Below are 19,989 nucleotides of genomic sequence, written 5' to 3' on the forward strand. Positions count from 1 at the left end.
ATGTCACGAATGACCGTTTCGTGTTTCGTATAACTGTAAACTTGTCAAAAAAGCTCCAATAAATACTCACTATATGTACATCGAAAAAATAATAAGAAAAAAAATTTAAATTTACTTTTTCAATTTTTTTTGCTGGAAAGAACAGCTCATGATTCCAAGAAGGCCAATCACACAAATTGATGTCTATATTTTTAAGCTTTGATCTCTTCTTTCGTCGTTTATTAACACCTACATTCATTTTTTTTCGGTTGAATGAAATGTTGCAAACAGAAAAAAATAAGTGCTAACTTTTTTTTATTAAAAATATAAGCAAAAATCATTGAATTATTTTCAAAAAAATCTTTTTATTTCTTATTTAGCGGATGTCTTAATCTACCGCTTTACACTACTTTCTAAAGAAATCCCAAGCCGCTGCATATATGCTATAACTGATCTTTCCAAACTGTTCCTGTTAAAAACATAATTTTTTTTTTTAAATAAACAAAATTGTTTAAATGGTCTCCTCTGCTTTGAAGTTTTCTTCAGGCAGGAATGGGCATTAAGTTCATATTGTTTTGCCAATCTCAATCTGAATACTTCATCATTTTTCAATTAGCGAAGATCCAAACTCGCTTTATAGTTTCATTTCAGTCAGGTTCCAATCAATTGCATTGTTTTTATCAAGTAGAAGTCTCAATCCTCTTAAGTTTTGGCAGATGAACGGAAGTTTCCATCAGTTTTGATGTTTTCAGATTATCAACAGTCAGAAGATCTCGTTAGAAAAATTTACTTAATTATAGAGCTTTCTCTGCTTGAAGTCATATTTCAGTTTCATAGCTTTCTCTAGCCCAACGCCTTCAAATAATTTCTTTTTTTTTTTTTTTTTTTTGTTCAAATGCATAAAACAAACATCCGAACATTTTTAACGTAACGCGATTTTCCGTCAATAAAATTTCAATCTTTTGCATTATTCTCACCAGAAGCAAGTTTTGCATACGTTTTCCAGAAGCCGAAAGCTTAATCCCTTTCATAACCACATCTCTAAATCTGGTACTACATACAGTTATTCTTTAGCAGAAGGCTCAATCTACTGAATGTCTTTTATTCAGGTGGATGTCTCAATCCACTGCGCCGGTTAAATTTTTCTTTCGAGAAAAATCTCAAATCACTAGATCAGTAAATGTGCTTCAACAATTTATCTAATGCGCAGAACTCCAAGCTTGCTTTAAAATTTTCTCTCTGCAGTAATTGTTTTTTTATATATAACAGATGTCTTAAATCGTAAGATTATTGATAGTTTCAATCAATTTTCAGATTATCAAAAAGCAGTAGTTTCATCAGCAGGATTAATTCGATTTTTCACTTACTGCTCATAGCTTTATCCATTTTTATCACGGGAAGTCCGTTCAGCTTCATCATTTCCTCTTCTAGTCTGCCACCTTTGTAATTTTTTTATTCAAACCCATGAGGCCACAAACCTGCATAATTGACTGCATCGGAACTTTTTTTCTCATTCTCATAAGACTAATAGAAATGAGTTTTTAGATTTTTTCCTAGCTGAAGTCTCACTTATCATGATTCTTTTTTTTAACTAAATTTAAAAATTGTGTTAATATTTAATTAGGTTTTATAAATGCTTATTATGTTTTTGGCTTTCGGCTTAGGAGACAACTGACTTCCAACTAAGCTATATCACAAGCCCAATGTTATAATATTTAGGTTTAATCTTGTCTTCAAATAACAGGGTTGGTTCTTTCAACAATTTTCATTTCACTGCTTTAAGCCGAAATTTCTGTAAAAAGCAGTAGTTTACTGAACCGAAATTTAGAATTACAATATAAAATCAGTATGACAACAGAAACTAGGGAGCAAATCGATTACTGAGCCAAATTCTTGATAAATGCACTATGCACAAATGAATGCAAAATTCTGAACCTGTTTCGACCTAATATTAAAGGGAAGCTACCCACAAAATTTTAAATTCGAAGACTTTCACAACATAAAAAGGCAATGATGATCTAACAAAATGTGTTTTAACAGTTTTATTGAAACTGAAATAAGAAACAACGTTCAAATTATTTGACTACTAAAATCTAAAACATATTACCTCTAGTGTCTACAAAAACACACAGTGTTATGTTTCTACGAACATTATGCAGTCTTTTCAATCTTAGTGAACGGAGTTTGTTGATTCCGTAACTCCACACTGAGACCATATCACATTGTCAAGCTACTTTGGGCCGTTTTTCTTCTCTGGACTTCCACCTTTTGCAATTATCGGCAAAGCATCCATAGCCAGCTTCATTCGTTCTATCAGATATTTACGCAACTCTTTAGGATGCATTTTGAGCTTGTACAAGAGATCAAACCTTAGGGTAACCACCTTCAATCCCAGTCTCCTCAGGTGGCGAATGCGCATAGCCTGTGGTCCCACCAGATACTCGCCGGTACTGTTGTAATACTCTGGCAGGTGCACCAACAAAGCAACGTTAATGTCCCGCTCCTTCATTATGTTGAGCGAGAAAAGGTTACCCATCCCGGCCGGATGAAACATAACATCCACAACGTACAACTCATTGAGCGGCATGTGTTGCAGGATAACGTACTTGGTCATCCGATCCGGCCCACCAGCCAATTCCTCCAGCTCCGGAGTAATGTAGTTGCAGATTCGCTTGATCCTTCCATCGTAGAAAAGCGTTTTTGCCGATCGATCTCGTGGCAATAGTGGCCCATCGTACTCAGCACATTCCAGCGTTAGACTTGTGTCGAATACTTTTAGCAAACCGCGAACCCGATCGATTCGTTCCGGGCGCGTTCTGGCGTGAAGGACATCCAAAAAGTAGGGATTAAAAATTCGATTCACGAAGGCCAGCGGATATCGCTCCAGGCAGATGTAACAGAACATGATGTCAATAATGTCCATTGGATGGATTTTGGTGAAGTTCAAATCCAGATACATGTCTGCCGTGTTCCAAAATTTAATGTTGTTGGGTGGTTGGTAGTCGAGGTTTCCGAAAGGACAAAGAAGTGATTTCAAATAGCCAGGATCTACGTTCTTGTGATTGGCAATAAAAAATTCGCTGCAGGAGTTCAGGATATGCGGGTTCCTCAGTTGAAATGTCTGAAAAATAACAAATTCTGATTCAGAAAGGTGTTAAGATATATGGGATTAGTGTAAATTACCTGACAATGCTTTAAAATGGTGACGACTAGGCTCTGTGAGGTAACTTTAATCCCCTTTGCTTTCATGTAGCGTTCTAAGGCTCGTTCGATTTGAGAATCCGTGTAGCTGAGATTGGTGAAGGAATCTAAAACCGCCTCCAGTTGGTCTTCACCGACCGCATGAATGTTGGTGTTAAGCCATCGGCCCAAGGTTTGAGTCACTCGAAAAGGTGACAATTTACTAGCCTCGAGTGATTGTAACACATCAATCGAGCTGTTGGCGGTCATTTGCCACCAAACAGCTGGAATCCGTCGTTCCAACACGTTCAGCACAGCTCGGCGACTAATTTTTAAATAGGGTAATATTGCGAAAACCAAGTGAATATTTTTCTCGTCTATCTGCTTTTCCTGGTCCGCAATTCCACTCCAAAACTTTTCAACCATTTCATTCCGTTTACATTGCGTGAGACACTCGATGCTTTCGCAGCATTGCTCCACCGAAAGTTTGTTTTCTGAGCATCGGTAAACCAACTCGTTGCCGAGCATGTCGATTGTTTTTGCCATTTCCATATAGTTACGCAAGCTGTCCAAAGTTTCCAGCACTGTTTTGTTATCGCCTTGGTACACAATGCAATTAACAATTTTTTCAAAGTGTGCCGTTCCTTCTAAATTTTTGAGTTCTAACAAACTCTCGACTTTAAGGATTTTCTCTATTGCCCTGGTAGCTACATCATGAGTCTTTTCTTTTTCATTCAAGCCTTCCAGGACGGAAAAAATTCCTTGCGCGGTATGACACGCCTCAATTAATTTATAAATTTCGCTTTGCTGTTGAATGGCATTTGATTTATCTTTCTCATCAGTGCTGTCGGGTTTCTTTTCGATTGGTTGGCTGTCTATTACCTTATTTGAAATAAGGGCTACGAATTCATCTTCAGCTACTTTCCTTACAACCACCGGAAGCTCTTGAATATCGCAACCTTGTTGCACAAGAATGGTGGTATTCCGAACGTAGCCCTTGCTACTTGGTCCGCTACCATTACCGGAACCACCTTGATTAGGAGGGACTTCTCCAGATCCTCCAGATGAATCGATGCTGTACATACATGCACGGGCAAATCCAGGCATCAAATACTGCAGCCCGGATCCGGAACGGTACAACCGTAGCATACACTGCGACATGACTATCTTTAATCTGCAAATGTCTTCCGATGATTCAGCAGTTTCGATTGATTAGCGCATTATTTAGCACCAAAAAGTGAACCTGCAAGCAAGAAATTTGATTATTTTTTCGGAACAAATGAGCAGTGCACCACTTATCACAACCTTTTGTCTCACCGATCGATAAACCCGTCTACTGGGAGAGGGAAAAAAGCTGCGTTTCGCAAACACAGCTGATCGAACTGAAATGAAAATAAACATGCAGCAGCTGTCAGGCAGATTGTTGTTGCTTTTCTTTTTTACAAAAACTACCGTTAGTGGGTGGTAAACAAAACAGGGTGTTCAACCTGGGAGGAACTTGCATGCAAGAATTGGACTGGTTCACATTTATTAAATCACGTTTTAAACAATGTAATTTTTTTAAATTATTTTTTTTTCTATTATTCCAGCCGCGTCATCAAATCGCCCGCCGAAATTGAGGTGCTGCGCTATGTCGCTCGCGTTTCGTCTGATGCGCACAAGGAAGTCATGAAGGCAATTCGCCCGGGATGGTACGAGTACCAGGGTGAGTCGGTGTTTCTGCACCATTCTTACAAGGTGGGAGGATGTAGGCATGTGTCGTACACGTGCATCTGCGGTGCCGGAACCAATTCGGCCATTTTGCACTACGGACACGCTGCCTCTCCGAACGATCGTTTGATCGAGGACGGACACATGTGTCTGTTCGACATGGGAGCCAATTATGGTGGATACGCTGCGGATATCACTTGTAGCTTCCCGGTGAATGGAAAGTTTACTGAGGACCAGAAGTTGATCTACAACGCTGTGTTGGCTGCTCGGGATGCCGTCTGTGCCACCGCCAAGGAAGGAGAATGTTGGGTTCAGATGCACTGTCTGGCTAACCGTGTTATGCTAGGCGAGCTTAAGAAGGGCGGTTTATTGGTTGGAGAAGTGGACGACATGATGAAGGCCGGACTGAATGCCATCTTTCAGCCACATGGATTGGGACACTTTTTGGGGCTGGATGTGCACGATGTTGGGGGCTACCTGGATCATTGCCCGACACGTCGCACTGAGCCAGGTGTAAATCGTCTGCGCACGGCTCGAATTCTGCAGGCTGGAATGTATCTTACAATCGAACCGGGATGCTACTTCATCGAACCGGTAAGATTATCTGCAAAAGTAAATCACTTCCACATTAGAAAATTTATTTTCTTTTTTTTCAGTTACTAAACAAAGCCTTCGCCGATCCTGAACTGAGCAAGTTCCTGGTGAAAGAACAAATCGACCGTTTCCGAGACTTCGGTGGGGTTCGTATCGAGGATGATGTCTTGATTACCAAGACAGGCATTGAAAATTTCACACTGGTACCAAGAACGTGAGTATTGTGAAATTTTGGTTCTCTCCCACCAGTTTAATATTCAATTTTAATCTACAGGGTCGAGGAAATCGAAGCTTGGATGGCTCCAAAATAATTACCATACTTTTTATGATCCCCAAGAGGTCAATATCCATATAACATACATGTTTTCTTATTATTATTTTGTATAACCAAACACAGTTGAATAGAGAAATTCGTCACCCTTATCAATTTAAAAATGCTGTTTTCATTCAAAATAAGGACATATAAAGAAATCAGAACCACCCGAAAGGAACATCTTGTGTCAGCCTCGTTTGTGGTATTCAAGTCGTGGCTCCAGAGAGTGACTGCTTTTCATGAGACTGTTATGTAGTATGGATTCTTGAGCAGCACACTCGCCGTCTGATAATTAATTAATTACAATACATCAAAATCAATTAATGAGAAGAAAAGATGTGCTTAATATCAAACGCGGGAAGCAGAATTTTTTGTCATTAAGGTAATATTAGAAATTTTAGAAAGATTTGTAACGGTAGTTGGTTGTAATTTAAACGAACATAGAAACCGGGCATTTGAAAATGGCAGATCACCTAAATCAAGGTAATTAAAGCCAAAGAAATTAATTTTGAAAATCATTGAGGATCTTAACAAATGTGTTCGAGCTATCCTTACCATTCTGTGAACGAACTCCTAGTTTCGTTCAAGTTCGTCTTTCATGAAAAGAACTTGCGTACGACATTGCGCAAAAGTTATGCATTCATTTACACTAAAACAAATTTATACTTAATTTCCATGTATTTTTTTTATAACTTATTTATTTGAAACGGCAATTTTCCATGTACTATCAATGTTGATTTCATTATTGCACGTGTATCCTCAGGTTGTTGAAATCTTTAAATAGAAAAGCTCAATCGATGAATAAAACAATAGGCGATGGAAGCACTGACGAATTTGGGTGATGGTCTTACATTGGTGCAAGTGGGATGCAGCTAAAATTGCAAGAAGAGATAGAATAACTTTTCGATGCCATCGCACATTGATTAAATAATTATGGAAATAAGTAATAATTCTATGTACTACTGCTTACACAAAATGTTCGTTTTACAACAAGATTTCAAACAATCGTACTCCATCAATAAATTTCGGATTAATAATCGACACATTACAACCCATACACTGTTAACGAATACCTTACACTGGTTTATTGAATCGTCATTTCGGCACGGGGTAGAAAAACGCAGAACTTTACACCACTTAGTCACTTTTGCACTCTTTACGAATTTGAAATATTTTTTGGAAGTTACTATCGACACTTTTAAACTGATGTGGGACTTGTCTTCGAAGAGTGTGGCCTGTTAACAATTTTTAGTGGAATTTACTCATGATATACTTTTGACAAATCGTTCCGGGGTTGAATTAACCAATTATTTCCGTTATTGGATCATTTTCACGACCCTTCGCATAACTTTAATCGATTTTCACGTACAAAACAGAACCCATCGCTAATGTGGATACCACACGGTTTGGACATCCCTTGCTATAGTAAATTCATGTTGGTTAGGCTTACTCACTCAAAATATACTCTAGATTCTATAAAAAAAAAAACGGATAAATTTCGCGATAACAAAAGTCAGTGAATCACGATCTCTGTTAGCTTTGTTATTTTAGTTCTTTCTACGGGAAAAATCACAACAATCATGTACTCTTCTTTTTATATATTCGTTTAATAATTATTTATTTTAGATATATATACTTTTTGACGTAGAGTTAAATTTTATCTTCTGCTAAGTTCTAATATTTTCTTAAAGAATTTATTCCATTTCATTCATACGTTCACTTCTGTTGACATTTTATTTAAAGATCGTCGGTGTAAAATTAATCAATTTTTCATTAGATAAAAGAATTTTGTCGTTAAGGTAAAAGTATGAAATAAGTTTAAAACCATGTGAAGCAAAAGAAATCGCATTTTTAACCCAGAATTTCAAACCCATCGTTTACTCGTTTGAATGAAACTGGTCACGATTGCATTTCCAAATTTCTTTTCTTCATTTCCATACGATATATAATCTATATAGTACAATTGCGTTGTTTTGTTTTGTGGTTTAAATCAGTGTTTTTATAAATACATCCAAACAATCATGTCATTCGTTTTTTATCCTTTTCCATATAACTTAATTTACATTGTTTCTATTCAGTAGGTTTTTTCGAATCTACCTCAATTCTGCAGACGAAATCAAACTTATTGTATGTACGATCTATATATCTAATAAGACTTAAACGCTACAGGTTTGTTTTTAGCTATGTTCATACTAATGAAATGGGTGTTTCTTCTTAATTCAAGCCAGACGTATCGGTACGGAAGCGCGTGCAAACATTTTGACAGCATTTTTGTTTCTCTCTGAATTTACTGAATGTTCTTCCGTAATCGTTATCAAGGTTTTAGGTCCAGATGATATATAAAATAACAAACCGAATATGTTTACATAAAACTTCGATTTGTTTCGCTGTAAGTTTTTTTTTCTATCGAGGGAACATGAGTTTTCAAATGACACAACCGCTTATATTACCTCAAACATTTTTAAGGTCGCCTTGACTAAAAAGAAGCCTTTAATCCTACATTTATTTATAGGACGTAAGCTACTTCATCCTTAAAACCGATCGAAAGAAAAATTCCGCCTAGATAAATTGCGCCGTGTAAGGCTCAAACAAAGGTAGTTGAACGAAGCGCTGTTTATTCTGGTGAGCTGTTCTTGATGATCAAACCACATACGCTCGTTACTTACATACAGCAAGAACAACCATCTTCGCGATTACACTTATCGTTCACCCAAATTCTAGATTCTTTCTACACGATATATTTTTCTCCGCCAACACCAGCGGAAGAATCTAACTTAACCATTCTTTCCTTACTACTGTACAACGTTGGCTCCGTGGCCGATTCTTGGCCCTTAACTTTTCGTCCCTTAGTGGGGTTGGAGCGCCGTCGGCGACATCATATTAGTCTTTGCCCGTTTGGCCGTCGTTGTGGGCGACTTATCGCTGAGACGTTTGACTGCCGAAGGCGAAGCGGCGGAACCACTGGTCCCTGCCGGTGCAGCACCTTTGGCCGACTGGGGGTCTGTGTTGAGGGAAACCAATGAACAAACATGAAAACACATAAAACACCAAGGACAATTGTTTTTACGTACCTTGAAGCCACCTCACTTGGGTAGCAGGTCCATATCCTTTATCATTACGTGCAGCAATGCGGAAAATGATCGCCGGCTTCGAGGTGTAGTCCACGTGAGCCGTCAACAGAGACTGATTTGGCACCGTGCACTGATTGTTGGGTCCACAATAGACTCGTACGAACGCCAGTTGTGCCGAAGATTGGCTTGCCTTGTCCATGGCGTTCTGTGACTTGACGGCCAGATACACCGAGTACTCCAAAATGTCTCCGGTCGTGGATGGTGGAGGTTCCCAGGAGAGGTGAGCTCCTTCCGGTGATTTTGATATCTTGATAGCCCACGGTGCTCCCGGGAATCCGGGTAGACACGTTTTGAAGGGTGCCACATCACTCCACTCGCCACGGCCGCAACTGTTGATGGCTGCCACACGAAAACGATAAGCACAACCTGGCTCTAGATTTATCCGCTTGAATTTGGCCAAATCGGGCAGATTATCAGCGGTCACGCTGTCTCCATCGTACAAACAATTCCATTCGTCGAAATCGACAAAGTTTGAAACCGTATGCGAAAGGCCCTTGAAAATGCCGACCGTGAACCATTTTTCCGATTCGTCTTTTATTCGGTTTATTTTGAGCTGAAATTTTTTTGAAAATTAGCTATTGTACAACTTGAGGAATGGAAAATCTAAATGTTTTACCTCTTCTTTCTCCTCCTTGGTTTTGCCAATCGATCGAACCGCTGTTTTCGGTGTAATTGTCACCTTGGACGTACTGGTCGGTGTGGTTCCGGGAATAGTTGTTACCACTGTTGGGACTCCAGCGTTTCCGTTGCTATTGCTGAGAATGTTAGCCTGAGGTGGATTGACAGGCGATTGCAGCAAAGGTGACGAAATGGTGAATTGCTTCGAATTTGCATCAAAATATTTGATGGTGGTATTATTTCCCGTCAGAGATTGCTGCGGAGTGGCCGTGGCCAAAGTGAAAGTGCCAGCAGTTGATGAAGAAGTGTTGGCCGATGTTGTGCTCATCAAATCAGATAGTACGGATGTGGCTGATGCAGCTGCTTCCGCTAAAGCATCGAGATGACCTCCAGCGACATTATTGGAGTTCGAAATGGAATTGTCTGGTTTCACTATCCCACCTGTTGTCGATGCAGTACTAGTTAAATGAGTGATGAATTGGGTTCCATCAGCACTGCTACCCAGCTCAGATCCGCTTGCTTGGAGCAATCCCGTATTCAGTTGCCTATAAGAGAAGTTTACTGTTTAGTACCTACTTACAAAAAACTAACGAAAACCTTCAGAACATTTTCCATTGAGGTTTCGATACATATGGGGGTACTTACATGATATTGTCCCGTTCTGAACCGGCTAGAAGATCAGCATTCTGGAGCGACATTAGATCGCCACTTTTGATGGTCGTGAGGATATTGGCTGCTTCTGTTTCCGATGCAGTGGGTGCACTGTTCACGCTAACTACCATAGGTGGTGCTGCGGATGCCGCATCCGCATGACCTTCAAGAGAACTTAGCTGAGCTAAGTCGGCACCACCTTCTTCAGCAGCATTTACGTCCTTGGTTGCATCAAGTGTGGCACCACTTTCTGATTGATCTGCAATAGGTATCTGCAAGAGAGGAAAGAATGATCAAACAAGGTTGAATATGGCAATAAAAGAAGGTATTATGAATAAATTTTCTACAAGCCTGAAACGATATCCATGGAACCAGTTCGGTATGAAACAACAGCTTTGGATTCCAATATTGCAGAGACCGTTAAATAACAGCCCTTTTATGCAACATAAGATTTGAACTTCTCAGCTCTCCGGAGGAGATAACAAGGTAATTTCTTTATTCAGCCTGTAGTTTAGTTTCCAGATCCTCGATAGGATTCACTTTAGTATAGTTTCATGTATGAGACATCGAAGGAAACATTACTCTTGTAAATCTTCATACAAAATGTGAAATCTCTAATATCTGCTCCAAAAATCTTATCAACATTTAACCCATTCCAAGTTTCCATCCAAAATCTACATTTATTTCATTGAAGAATAACAGAAAATTTAACAATAAATTTTACTCAAACTTTTCAACAATGTTAAATAACAGTAATTTCAATAAATAGAACATTCAATCGAACAGATGAGCTGTTCGGTATAGCTCAATACAATATGTTTGGCAATTCCAAACAAAACAAGAAACTTCTGGTTTATAAAGCCGAATCAAACATTAATTCTATGATCCATTTTGTAGGATGATGAAGTACTAAAAACACTCACATTATCTGTAGTTTCCGCGGCAGGATCGCTTTTCCTCGCGTGTTCTTCACTGATCGCATCGGCAGTCAACGAATTGTCTTGCATCGTGACATCCTCATTATCAGATTGTCTGTTTTCCTCACTCGCCGTTGCTCCTTCCGCAGCCGGAGCTTCCTGGTTTTGGTCTGCAGAAGTGTGTTCAACAGCAGCACCAGATTCCGAACCAGCTGACAACTGTTGTTGCTCCTGTTCAGCAGCACCACTTGCATCAAGTTCGTTTGAAGTCTGTTCAGCGGATGCTTCTGTTGTACCTTGTTCCATTTGTTCCTCGGGTAATGTGGAAGATTCCGGTTGGTCACCTCCCTCGTTACTTGCTTCCTGAGCAGTTGCTTCCGATGCTGGTGTTTCACTGTGTTCTTCCAACGGATCTTGGCTGGCATTTTCGGCAGATTCGTCCCCTTCTTCTGGTGTCTCTATTGCTGCTGCACCACCAAACAAACCTAACCGAACAAATCGAGGTGTCTGCCGGTTGTTAACGTCTTCCATAACAACATCTTCTTCCTCATCCGATGAAGATGAAAGTTGATCATTGCATCCATCCAACTGCTCTATGCGAGGCCAGGTGAACGACTTTTTACTAGCCACCTCGTCAATGTCTTCGATTTCTTGGATTCGTGCATCAAACATTTCCTCATCATCCGCTTCGTAGCATTCCTCCGATTGTAGCAGGTCGAAGCAGCCGTCCATTTGTTCGATTTGATCCCCTTCGTTTTCGATAAGTCCAGCTTCGGCAGCCAAAGCTGCAAATGCAGCATCGGTTGAGACCTGTTCTTGTTGCTGCTGCTGCTGCTGTTGTTGCAATTGAGCTTGCTGCTGTTGAAGTTGGATTTGTTGGTACTGTTGTTGAGTCACTATCCGTGTGGTTGTCGTTTTCGATGGTAACATAACAATTTTCTGCTGACCTGGAACCCCGGTACCTCCGACACCTCCGGCGCCACCCGCTGATGAAGGAACGATCGTAACCGTTTTCTGGCCACCTGCTGAAGGAGCTAGCTGAACGGTGACAGCCTTGCCACCGATCGTTAAAGCTTTTTGAGGCATATTGATAATCTGGGTTCCACTCAATTTCTGACCGGCTGCCTGAAGTCCGCCAACGGGAACAGTGAATGTTATGGGTTTACCTCCCTGTACGGCACGAAGTTTTATGGCTTGGCCTCCGATATTGGCAGTTGTACCAGCAGTGCCGGCTGTACCTGCCTGAAGAACTGTGGCTCCACCAATATTGGCAGCTCTAGATGTGCTAATGGTGTTGATAACTTGCGATGTGGATAAGGTCACGAAGTTGTTGGCGGATGATGTTACAGTTCCGCTGACTGTACGAATACCTTGTGGTGTGGTGACCACAATCACCTGTTGATTGCTTCGAATTTGCTGACCAGCTTTATTGGTGATGACCAATGTAGGCTTACCAGCAACGTTAGTTGCAACTTTGCCAACTTGTACGATGTTAGGATTCTTCATAACAATCTGTTTTCCACCGATTGTTCCGGTAGAGGACATTAGCTTGACAACATTTCCGCCAATAACAGCAGTTTTCTGGCCCCCCATCGTTTGCTGGATTGTACCAGTTCCTCCAAGAATGTTGGATGTGGCGATTTGTTGCTGCTGTTGAATGGTCGCACCCTTCTGGACCACATTAACTTTGGGCAATGTTTGAACTGTCATGCCCTGGCTGGTTTTAACCAACGTTACGATTTGTGGCTGGTTGACGTTGTTGAGTGTTCCGGTTGCTGTGCTGCCTCCGGCTCCTCCGACTATGGTCAAAGGTTTCTGCAAGATGATTTGTTTACCACCGATTGTAGCCGTCGTTGTGGTAGAACCCGAAGCGCTAACGATACGCTGTTGGCCTTGTGCCGCAACAATGTTCTGTCCACGGATAACAGCAGTGGTACCTTGTCCATGGGACACTTGCTGAACTGTGGCGTTGCTAACGTTGACGATCGGTTGCTGTGTTGCTATGCGAACCTGCTGTCCAGTAGATGAAAGAACTCGAATCGGTGTTCCGGTACCAGTAGTAATTTGTTGGGCATTCGAGATCGTAGCTGCTCCTCCACTGACCACGCGAATAGTCTGCGGTTGTTGAGTGATTTGTGTGACATGTTGTTGTTGAATTTGTTGTTGCTGAACAGTCGGTTGGGTCTGAATGATCTGGGTGGGCTGCTGTTGCAATATTGGAGACGATGGGGTAATAATCTTCTGTTGTGTCTGCTGCTGTTGAATAGGTTTTGGTGCTTGAACCTTGGTAACGATCCGTTGCACTTGCTGAGGCGAGGTTACGGTGTGCACTGGAGACGACGGCAGAGCAACGGCTGTAGGAGTTGGCGATTGGAGCGCCACAGAATGGTGAACTGGGCTGTTGATGGCTTGGGCCGCTGACTGAAGTATATTTGAGCTGGTACCGGCTGTAACTAATGGAGTAGCTGACTGCACCGCAACTGGCGAAGCTGAAATAGGAGAAGCAATAGCACGACCGGGTATGGTTTTGATAACTGGAAGTAAAAAAATAAATTAGTGGAATATAATCGTTAGCCAAAATAAAAACAATCTTACTGGGTTGTTGAAGAAGTGGTTCACCGGAAGTTATACCGGCTGCGGCTGGAGACATAGATCCAACTGGAGAGGCCAAAGAGTGGGCCGGAGATGAGATGGGCACAGGAGAAGCTGCTGGAAGTGCAGCACCTGCCGGGGTGATACTTGGTACCGGCTGTGGAGCTGGAGCACTCGAAGCTGGTGCAGGTGGCTGCGGGATCTTCTGAACCTCCAATATATAGTAGGCGGCGGAAGGCACAGCTGGCCAGCAAAGCTCCAAGAAATGTGCTGATGCTCGAACAAGCTGTACCCGAGATGCTCCCGTTGGCCGTTCCACTTCCAAATACCACAGATCTTTACAACATACCTGCCAAACAAAAATATTAAAAAGATGATTTTCCTTGATATCTCTCTACAAATTTCCTTCAAGATCTTTTAATAACCAAAAAAATGATCTTCATAGCGGATATAAATGGAATAACGATGTGAAAGAAAAAATAAAGCAAAAACATAAAACACAAAACATAATAACAAGAGCTCTTAACTAAATTAAGAATCAGTGTGAATGTTTTGCGATGCATAAAACGTGCTTATTTATAGCTAATAGATAGAAAAAAATAAATTCATCGTATTGCATACTAAAACCTTTGATCAATCGAGTACAGATAAGAGTAAGATGTTTATAATTTTTTAAGAAAGTATTTTTTCCGAAACCCAACTTTGTGTGTGATTTTTATTTAACACTCAGAATCATTTTTTTTCGATTATTTTCGTAAGTCTTATCGACATTGTTTGAACGAAAATTTAAGAGGGTATTCATTCAAGCAGTGTTAATAACATGAGAAGTAGTCACTTAATTCGTAAAACGATTGAATAGGTAAAGCAAAATAGCATACACCTTACAGCATAAATGTAATCCTTGAGAACCTATTTTTCTATCTTTGCGGAAAATCGGAATAAAAATTATCGAATTTCGTTCACACCGATAACTTAATTGTGGCAGAAAAGAGCTCACCCTGACCTGGTTGTTCCAGGCCTTCCGGTAACCGTCGCGACCGGACCAAATGTACAGCCGGGTGTGAATGCCAACCGCACAATGGCCGGCCCGAGCTCGGGGCATGTTGTCCTCTTCGGTGTCCAGATCCAAATCCTCCCAAGTCATCGTTTCTGCAAAAGAGATTGGAACAAAAGCATTCGTTAATAAATGAAGATTGACAATAACTGACATAACTTACCGAGATTCAAGCAGGCCAGCGTATTGGTACACTTCCATTCTTTTTCATGTTTTTCGGCTTTCACGTCCTCCATGACCAATGGAACCCATCCACCAAATACGTACATACGATTACCAATCAACGTGGAACTGTGCAAGGACCTGGGCAACGGTAATGGCCCATTGGTTCTCGGTCGAGTCCAGGACATGGTATCTGTGTCCAACAGCCAAAGGTCACCCAAACGGCATCCGGACATACCACCGTAGATAACCAGCCAGTACTTTTTCAACTTCTTATCGTACCACGACACAGCCGTGTGCGATTCTCTCGGTGGAGGACTTTCGCCGAACGTGGTTGGAATCTCCCACTGGAGCTGGTTGTTCTTGATCTCCAGAATATACAAATCATTCAGATACTTAGGAATATTATTCTTCGGGTCGTCACTTTCGTTGGCGAGTCCTCCAAATAGATAGATCTTATCGCCGACCAAGGTGAAACTGTGACCCAACCGACGACATGGTGGCTGTCCCGACTCTGGTGGTTTCGGCTTCAGCTTCTTCCACTCCCACTTGGTCGCCTGCAGTTCGTACAGCTCGTTGGAATATTTGCCATACTCGACCATGCCACCGAACACCAGGATACGGGTTCCATCGACCACGAAACCGTACGCGGCACAGCCCGGTGGTACATCGCCCTTCGTTGCCGGGACATACCATTGATTGGTAGCTAGAATTTTTTAATATGACAAATTTTAATTTCCGAACGTTTACTATTTATTACTGGAAAGTATAATAAAGATTTTAAATCAGTTTATTTCGCTCTCGATCTCTACGTTTGAATGCATGGCACTCGAGGATCAACCAGTGATATTTGATCAATCCGAATGCTAATAAAAGGCTGAGATACGTCATCATTGTTAGAAGCGATCGTTTGGGTTTATGGCTACATGCGAAAAATAGAATTGCATTTGGCATCAAACAAAACTAAAACGTGTAATGCTTGAAGAAAAAAAAAACTGACTGGTTGCAAATAAAAAGACGATTTGAAAGAAATTCTTCGAACTGATTCTGATCAAAATTTGGAACCTGATCTTGATCTGGAACCCGATGTTGAACCCTAATATTAATCCTGAAATGGAGTCTGACCTTGATCTTGATCGTAATGCTAATTCTGATGTGAACCTATTCATGATTTGAAACCTGATCTCATTTCTAATGAAGAAGCGAAGTGCATTAGTTCAGGCCGAGAATTGGACCCTGGAAAGTGCCTTATAATCTAAAGTTGTATTTTCCTTTCCAAATCCTGCTGGATGCTTCTGGCCTATACTATTATAAATGCTGCTTCCTATCTCCTGGCATCAGTACGACGGCCTCCTGCTTAAGGGTCACTTCAATAGTACTTTGAGCTTTACGCAGATCAACGTTATACCACGCAGTGTCGGCTTTGAAAATTAAGCAGGAACGCAATCGATTCCAATAGTTTTTTTGGAGTTCATACCTTTGATTGCTAATTCCTTTTCAGCCAGCTTACGAGTTAACTCTATGAATGGGACTCATTGCTGGCGCTTTGAGAAACGGATTCTGTTGACTATCGTTCTTCGTAACTCGAAAAGTTGTTCGAAATGCTCAATTCAACTTTTGAGCTGATCTGTCGAATTTGTCATCCTTAGCGTAACTCAAGAATCTGACGGCGAGAAATATCATACAATAAACGGATATCTCCCTCGATCTTGTCCAGGATTTTATGTCTCGTCTGCTAGATCGTTGTATGTTAAAAATTATTAGACCAGAGAACAAGAAAATTATGGCCGTCGGAAAGATTAATTTAAAAATTATTAACCGAATTAAATCATTCATGCGCATTCCATCTCAAATTTTGGATCATTTTCCCTCAAAGATTTTTTTTTAATTGTGTGCTAATGAAAATGCTTATCTAGCAAAATATATTTTGCCATCAATGTCATACAAAAATTTAAGGATTTGATTTGAAATTTATAATTCGACCCTGTGAACGAACACCATTTACAGCGATTGCTTAATATTGCAATCAATTTTATATACAAATCGATTCGATGCCCAACACTAAATCCTATTAGATTTATGAACAACCCTCCCCGAATGCCGTCTTTTTTTGACATATGTGTTGTTATATGTGCTTAATGAAATACTACTCTTGCGAGGGATTCATCGTATATCTCTCTCCAACAAACTAGCGCTTTCTCTTATTAACATCCGCAAAACATATACGGCAAACATGAAATAGCGAATCTGTCATCGCACTGTATCATGACGAAGCGCAGTCGCTCTGACAGCCGAAGTGCGCAGAAAATTTTTTCAAACGAAGGTTCGCCATTCAACACCAAAAACCAAAAGGAAGAGGAGACTGGGTGCTTCCAACTTCGAAAAATTCCAATATGGCGCCGATTTCGCTGCCCTTACACTGCGGATTCCCATCACTCTGTGCGGTTCTCTGGTAGTGGTGAAAGATTGAGAAAATGTTCCCATCTCTCTTTGCAAAAACATCTTCCTACTTGATGGCCAAGAGTTTGACTTATCGAATGCCGCCGAATTGTTTGAAAACATTGGAACTATCAACAAAATCTGGCAAGGCAGGATACAAAGTAGGAACTCTATAACGCTCAAAGCCAATTACCTGTATTGTAGACGTGAAGTTCGTCGACTATTCCTTCGTTGCCACCGCCGAAAACCACCATCAGTTCCTTGATGTTGACAGCCCGATGCCCATGGCGAGGTCTCGGCTGCGGTCCACTGGAGTTTGTCACACGCTTCCAGCGCAGGATAGCATTATTCTTGGTGGAAGCTGGGACCAGCTCTGTCCCATCGACCGATTCCGAGTTGGCCGTCATTTGGGATTAGATTTGCCAAATCCCCCCACCGAAAACCTGATTCCACTTTTCACTGGGGCCACTAGAAAGCCAACTTACTTACTAGCGCACTACGCGTTATCAGTAAATATTTGCACCTTGCTACTAACAACAATCAGTTGGTTTTTCATTGAAAAGTTTAGGGTTCTTTTCACTTAGCGAATTTTTTCTTCTTCCGGACACAACGCTTCGCCGCTCCGTTCTGTCTTTGCGTGCGTTTCTTTTGAATGAAGAATACTTTCGAGTCTGCTTATTCGCGAGTTTTTTTTTCTTTCATTCACAACTTTGCATTGAAATGTAGGTATATTCTTGCTGTTTGTTTTAGGATTTGCTTTGCTACTTCCACACCCGGGAGAGTTCGTCTTGCTTACACGAACGATTTGATAGCTGAAAAGAGGGAAGAGAGCGGAATTATTAAAATGTGCGAACGGCGCGGACAAATATTCGATAACACTTCTCGAATCGGCGAAATAAAAGTGTAGAGGAATTTCGGGACGCTGAGATGTCGTTGAAGCCGGTTTGATTCAGTGGCGTAATATTTAATTCATTATAAAATGTCTATTTACCGTTTACTATATTATCTTAACATATACTAATCCAATAAAACGATAACTTTGTGAATAGCTTTTAAATTGTTCGATCTTTTGATAAATTTTATTGCTTTTTCTTTAATTTTTCAATAATTAAGATGCAATTAGAAACTAAAAAAAAGTTAAAATAGATATACGAAGTTCAATCATACTACGTATTTGAAATCCACGATATGAAATTTAAAAAAAATATAAAATCTATATTTTTGTGCTACGCTAACAAACCCTAACTATCGCTTCCAGACTCCAGAGAAACAAAAACAAAACATAAATAATCTAAAACGACTTGGGTAAATGAGAGAGCTTTTTTTGTTTTGTTTCGTTCTTTCGGTTGTTTTATTCGTTTTCCGAAGGGGTCGACTGAGAAAGGTAATATTTGCACAATCCTTGCTGCTGCTCTTCTATAAACAAATTGAAACTCAAAGATAGAAAGAGTGAGAGATTTGAATTAGAGCTGAAAATCTCGAATTATCTACCAGTGTTGGCGAATTCAATTGGATTTATTTCTGAATGAATTGGAATTGATGTGTTAATTACAATATTATTCTTCGGAACATGATAATCAATTCCAAAATTATTTAAAATAAGTTGATATATTATGCCAATTACAGTACAAAACTGTCGTGTAGTTATAATGAATTGGAAATAAAAAAAAGAAAATCAAACCTTTATTTTAAAAAAAATTCAACATAATAAACAACCTATATTTAAAAATTGAGCTAATCTGTCCAATAATTAAACAAACATTCGAATTTTTAATTGAAGATGCATTAAGAAGTCTGTTCAATGAAGTCTGGTCGAAATAAGTAGAAATGGATTGACAGTTGATCTACTGTCTTTTAACAATTGACTTCAATAAATTTCTACAAGGTCGAAACAACTCCTGCCGAGCTGGATCGGTTTTGACTAGTTTCGGTCGATTTCAACTTGCTTTATTGAACAACGACATGACTAGTTTTGATCAAAACATTGGCTACCAGTTGAGAGAAACCAGTAGAAACTAATTCCTACCTACGATTGAACGAGCCTAATAAATTCAATTCAAATGATTCTTGGCTACACTTCTGGTATCTAAAATCCTTTTCTCTTTCACACCACTGCTAACCTATATCCACAGTCTATCTCACTTATATGCTTGCTTACCACATGCCAGAGGGAGAAAAATTTTAAAACGCTCTATTCTAAACTCTCTCGCTCTCACCACTGTGCTATCTCACTCGCACTGTTCATCCAAATTCGCATCCGAAATTCCACTCCTATCTACTGTACAACCAAGAAAATGGTCTCAGAAAAAATGAAAATCACCTCAAACCACCAGGAAACGGAAACCTACTCGAACACTATTAAATCTGGCACCGGAAATCCACCTGAATCACTAGCACTTTGGCGCCGAAAAGGAACCCGGAAAAGGGATTTTTCACTCACTCTCGCAGCGGAGAAAATAAACAATGGCGTCCGCGTACTGACCGAGAAGAGAAGCTTCAGACTGTAGCTGCTGATGATGCTGATCGGGACCCGTAATGGCTGCCGTTTGGTTGAAAAATTTGGCCGAGGACAGCGGGGCGAATTGGTGGTGTCGCGAGCGAGCCGAAAATGACAGCCGGCGGGCGAAAAAGACCTGTCAAGACGGCAGT

General features: G+C 40.5%; 3 protein-coding genes across 6 annotated transcripts in view; 1 reads left to right on the plus strand and 2 right to left on the minus strand.

Moving 5' to 3' along the window:
• The window catches only part of LOC129743614 (xaa-Pro dipeptidase), a 92,539-nt gene extending 86,641 nt beyond the window's left edge, over positions 1-5,898 (plus strand). For both annotated transcript variants that reach the window (XM_055735691.1, XM_055735692.1), the window contains exons 7-9: positions 4,749-5,463; positions 5,526-5,677; positions 5,738-5,898. In XM_055735691.1, coding sequence (XP_055591666.1) covers positions 4,749-5,463; positions 5,526-5,677; positions 5,738-5,774 — 904 coding nt within the window. In that variant the 3' untranslated portion in view covers positions 5,775-5,898. The remainder of the gene's footprint in view (positions 1-4,748; positions 5,464-5,525; positions 5,678-5,737) is intronic.
• LOC129743611 (FAST kinase domain-containing protein 3, mitochondrial-like) lies at positions 2,040-4,580 on the minus strand. The gene is made up of 3 exons (XM_055735686.1): positions 4,465-4,580; positions 3,163-4,402; positions 2,040-3,100 (listed from the first exon to the last, which is right to left on the minus strand). Exons 2-3 carry the CDS (start codon positions 4,318-4,320, stop codon positions 2,210-2,212), a joined length of 2,049 nt encoding a protein of 682 aa, XP_055591661.1. The 5' UTR covers positions 4,321-4,402; positions 4,465-4,580; the 3' UTR covers positions 2,040-2,209.
• A 933-nt stretch (positions 5,899-6,831) lies between the features above and the next one.
• LOC129743607 (host cell factor) lies at positions 6,832-19,869 on the minus strand. Of its 3 annotated transcripts, none has more exons than XM_055735673.1 (10): positions 19,689-19,869; positions 17,534-18,152; positions 14,903-15,607; positions 14,683-14,834; positions 13,689-14,034; positions 11,100-13,627; positions 10,171-10,448; positions 9,524-10,070; positions 8,848-9,460; positions 6,832-8,777 (listed from the first exon to the last, which is right to left on the minus strand). In XM_055735673.1, the coding sequence occupies exons 2-10, from the start codon at positions 17,745-17,747 to the stop codon at positions 8,623-8,625; spliced, it is 5,538 nt and encodes a 1,845-aa protein (XP_055591648.1). In that variant the 5' UTR covers positions 17,748-18,152; positions 19,689-19,869; the 3' UTR covers positions 6,832-8,622. The 3 variants fall into 3 exon arrangements, with proteins under 3 accessions (XP_055591648.1, XP_055591649.1, XP_055591646.1); XM_055735674.1 differs by having other exon boundaries at positions 14,689-14,834; positions 19,661-19,869; XM_055735671.1 differs by having other exon boundaries at positions 19,661-19,869.
• Between the last annotated feature and the right edge of the window lie 120 nt (positions 19,870-19,989).

The sequence above is a fragment of the Uranotaenia lowii genome, chromosome 2 (assembly GCF_029784155.1).
Source record: "Uranotaenia lowii strain MFRU-FL chromosome 2, ASM2978415v1, whole genome shotgun sequence".
Lineage (NCBI taxonomy): Eukaryota > Metazoa > Arthropoda > Insecta > Diptera > Culicidae > Uranotaenia > Uranotaenia lowii.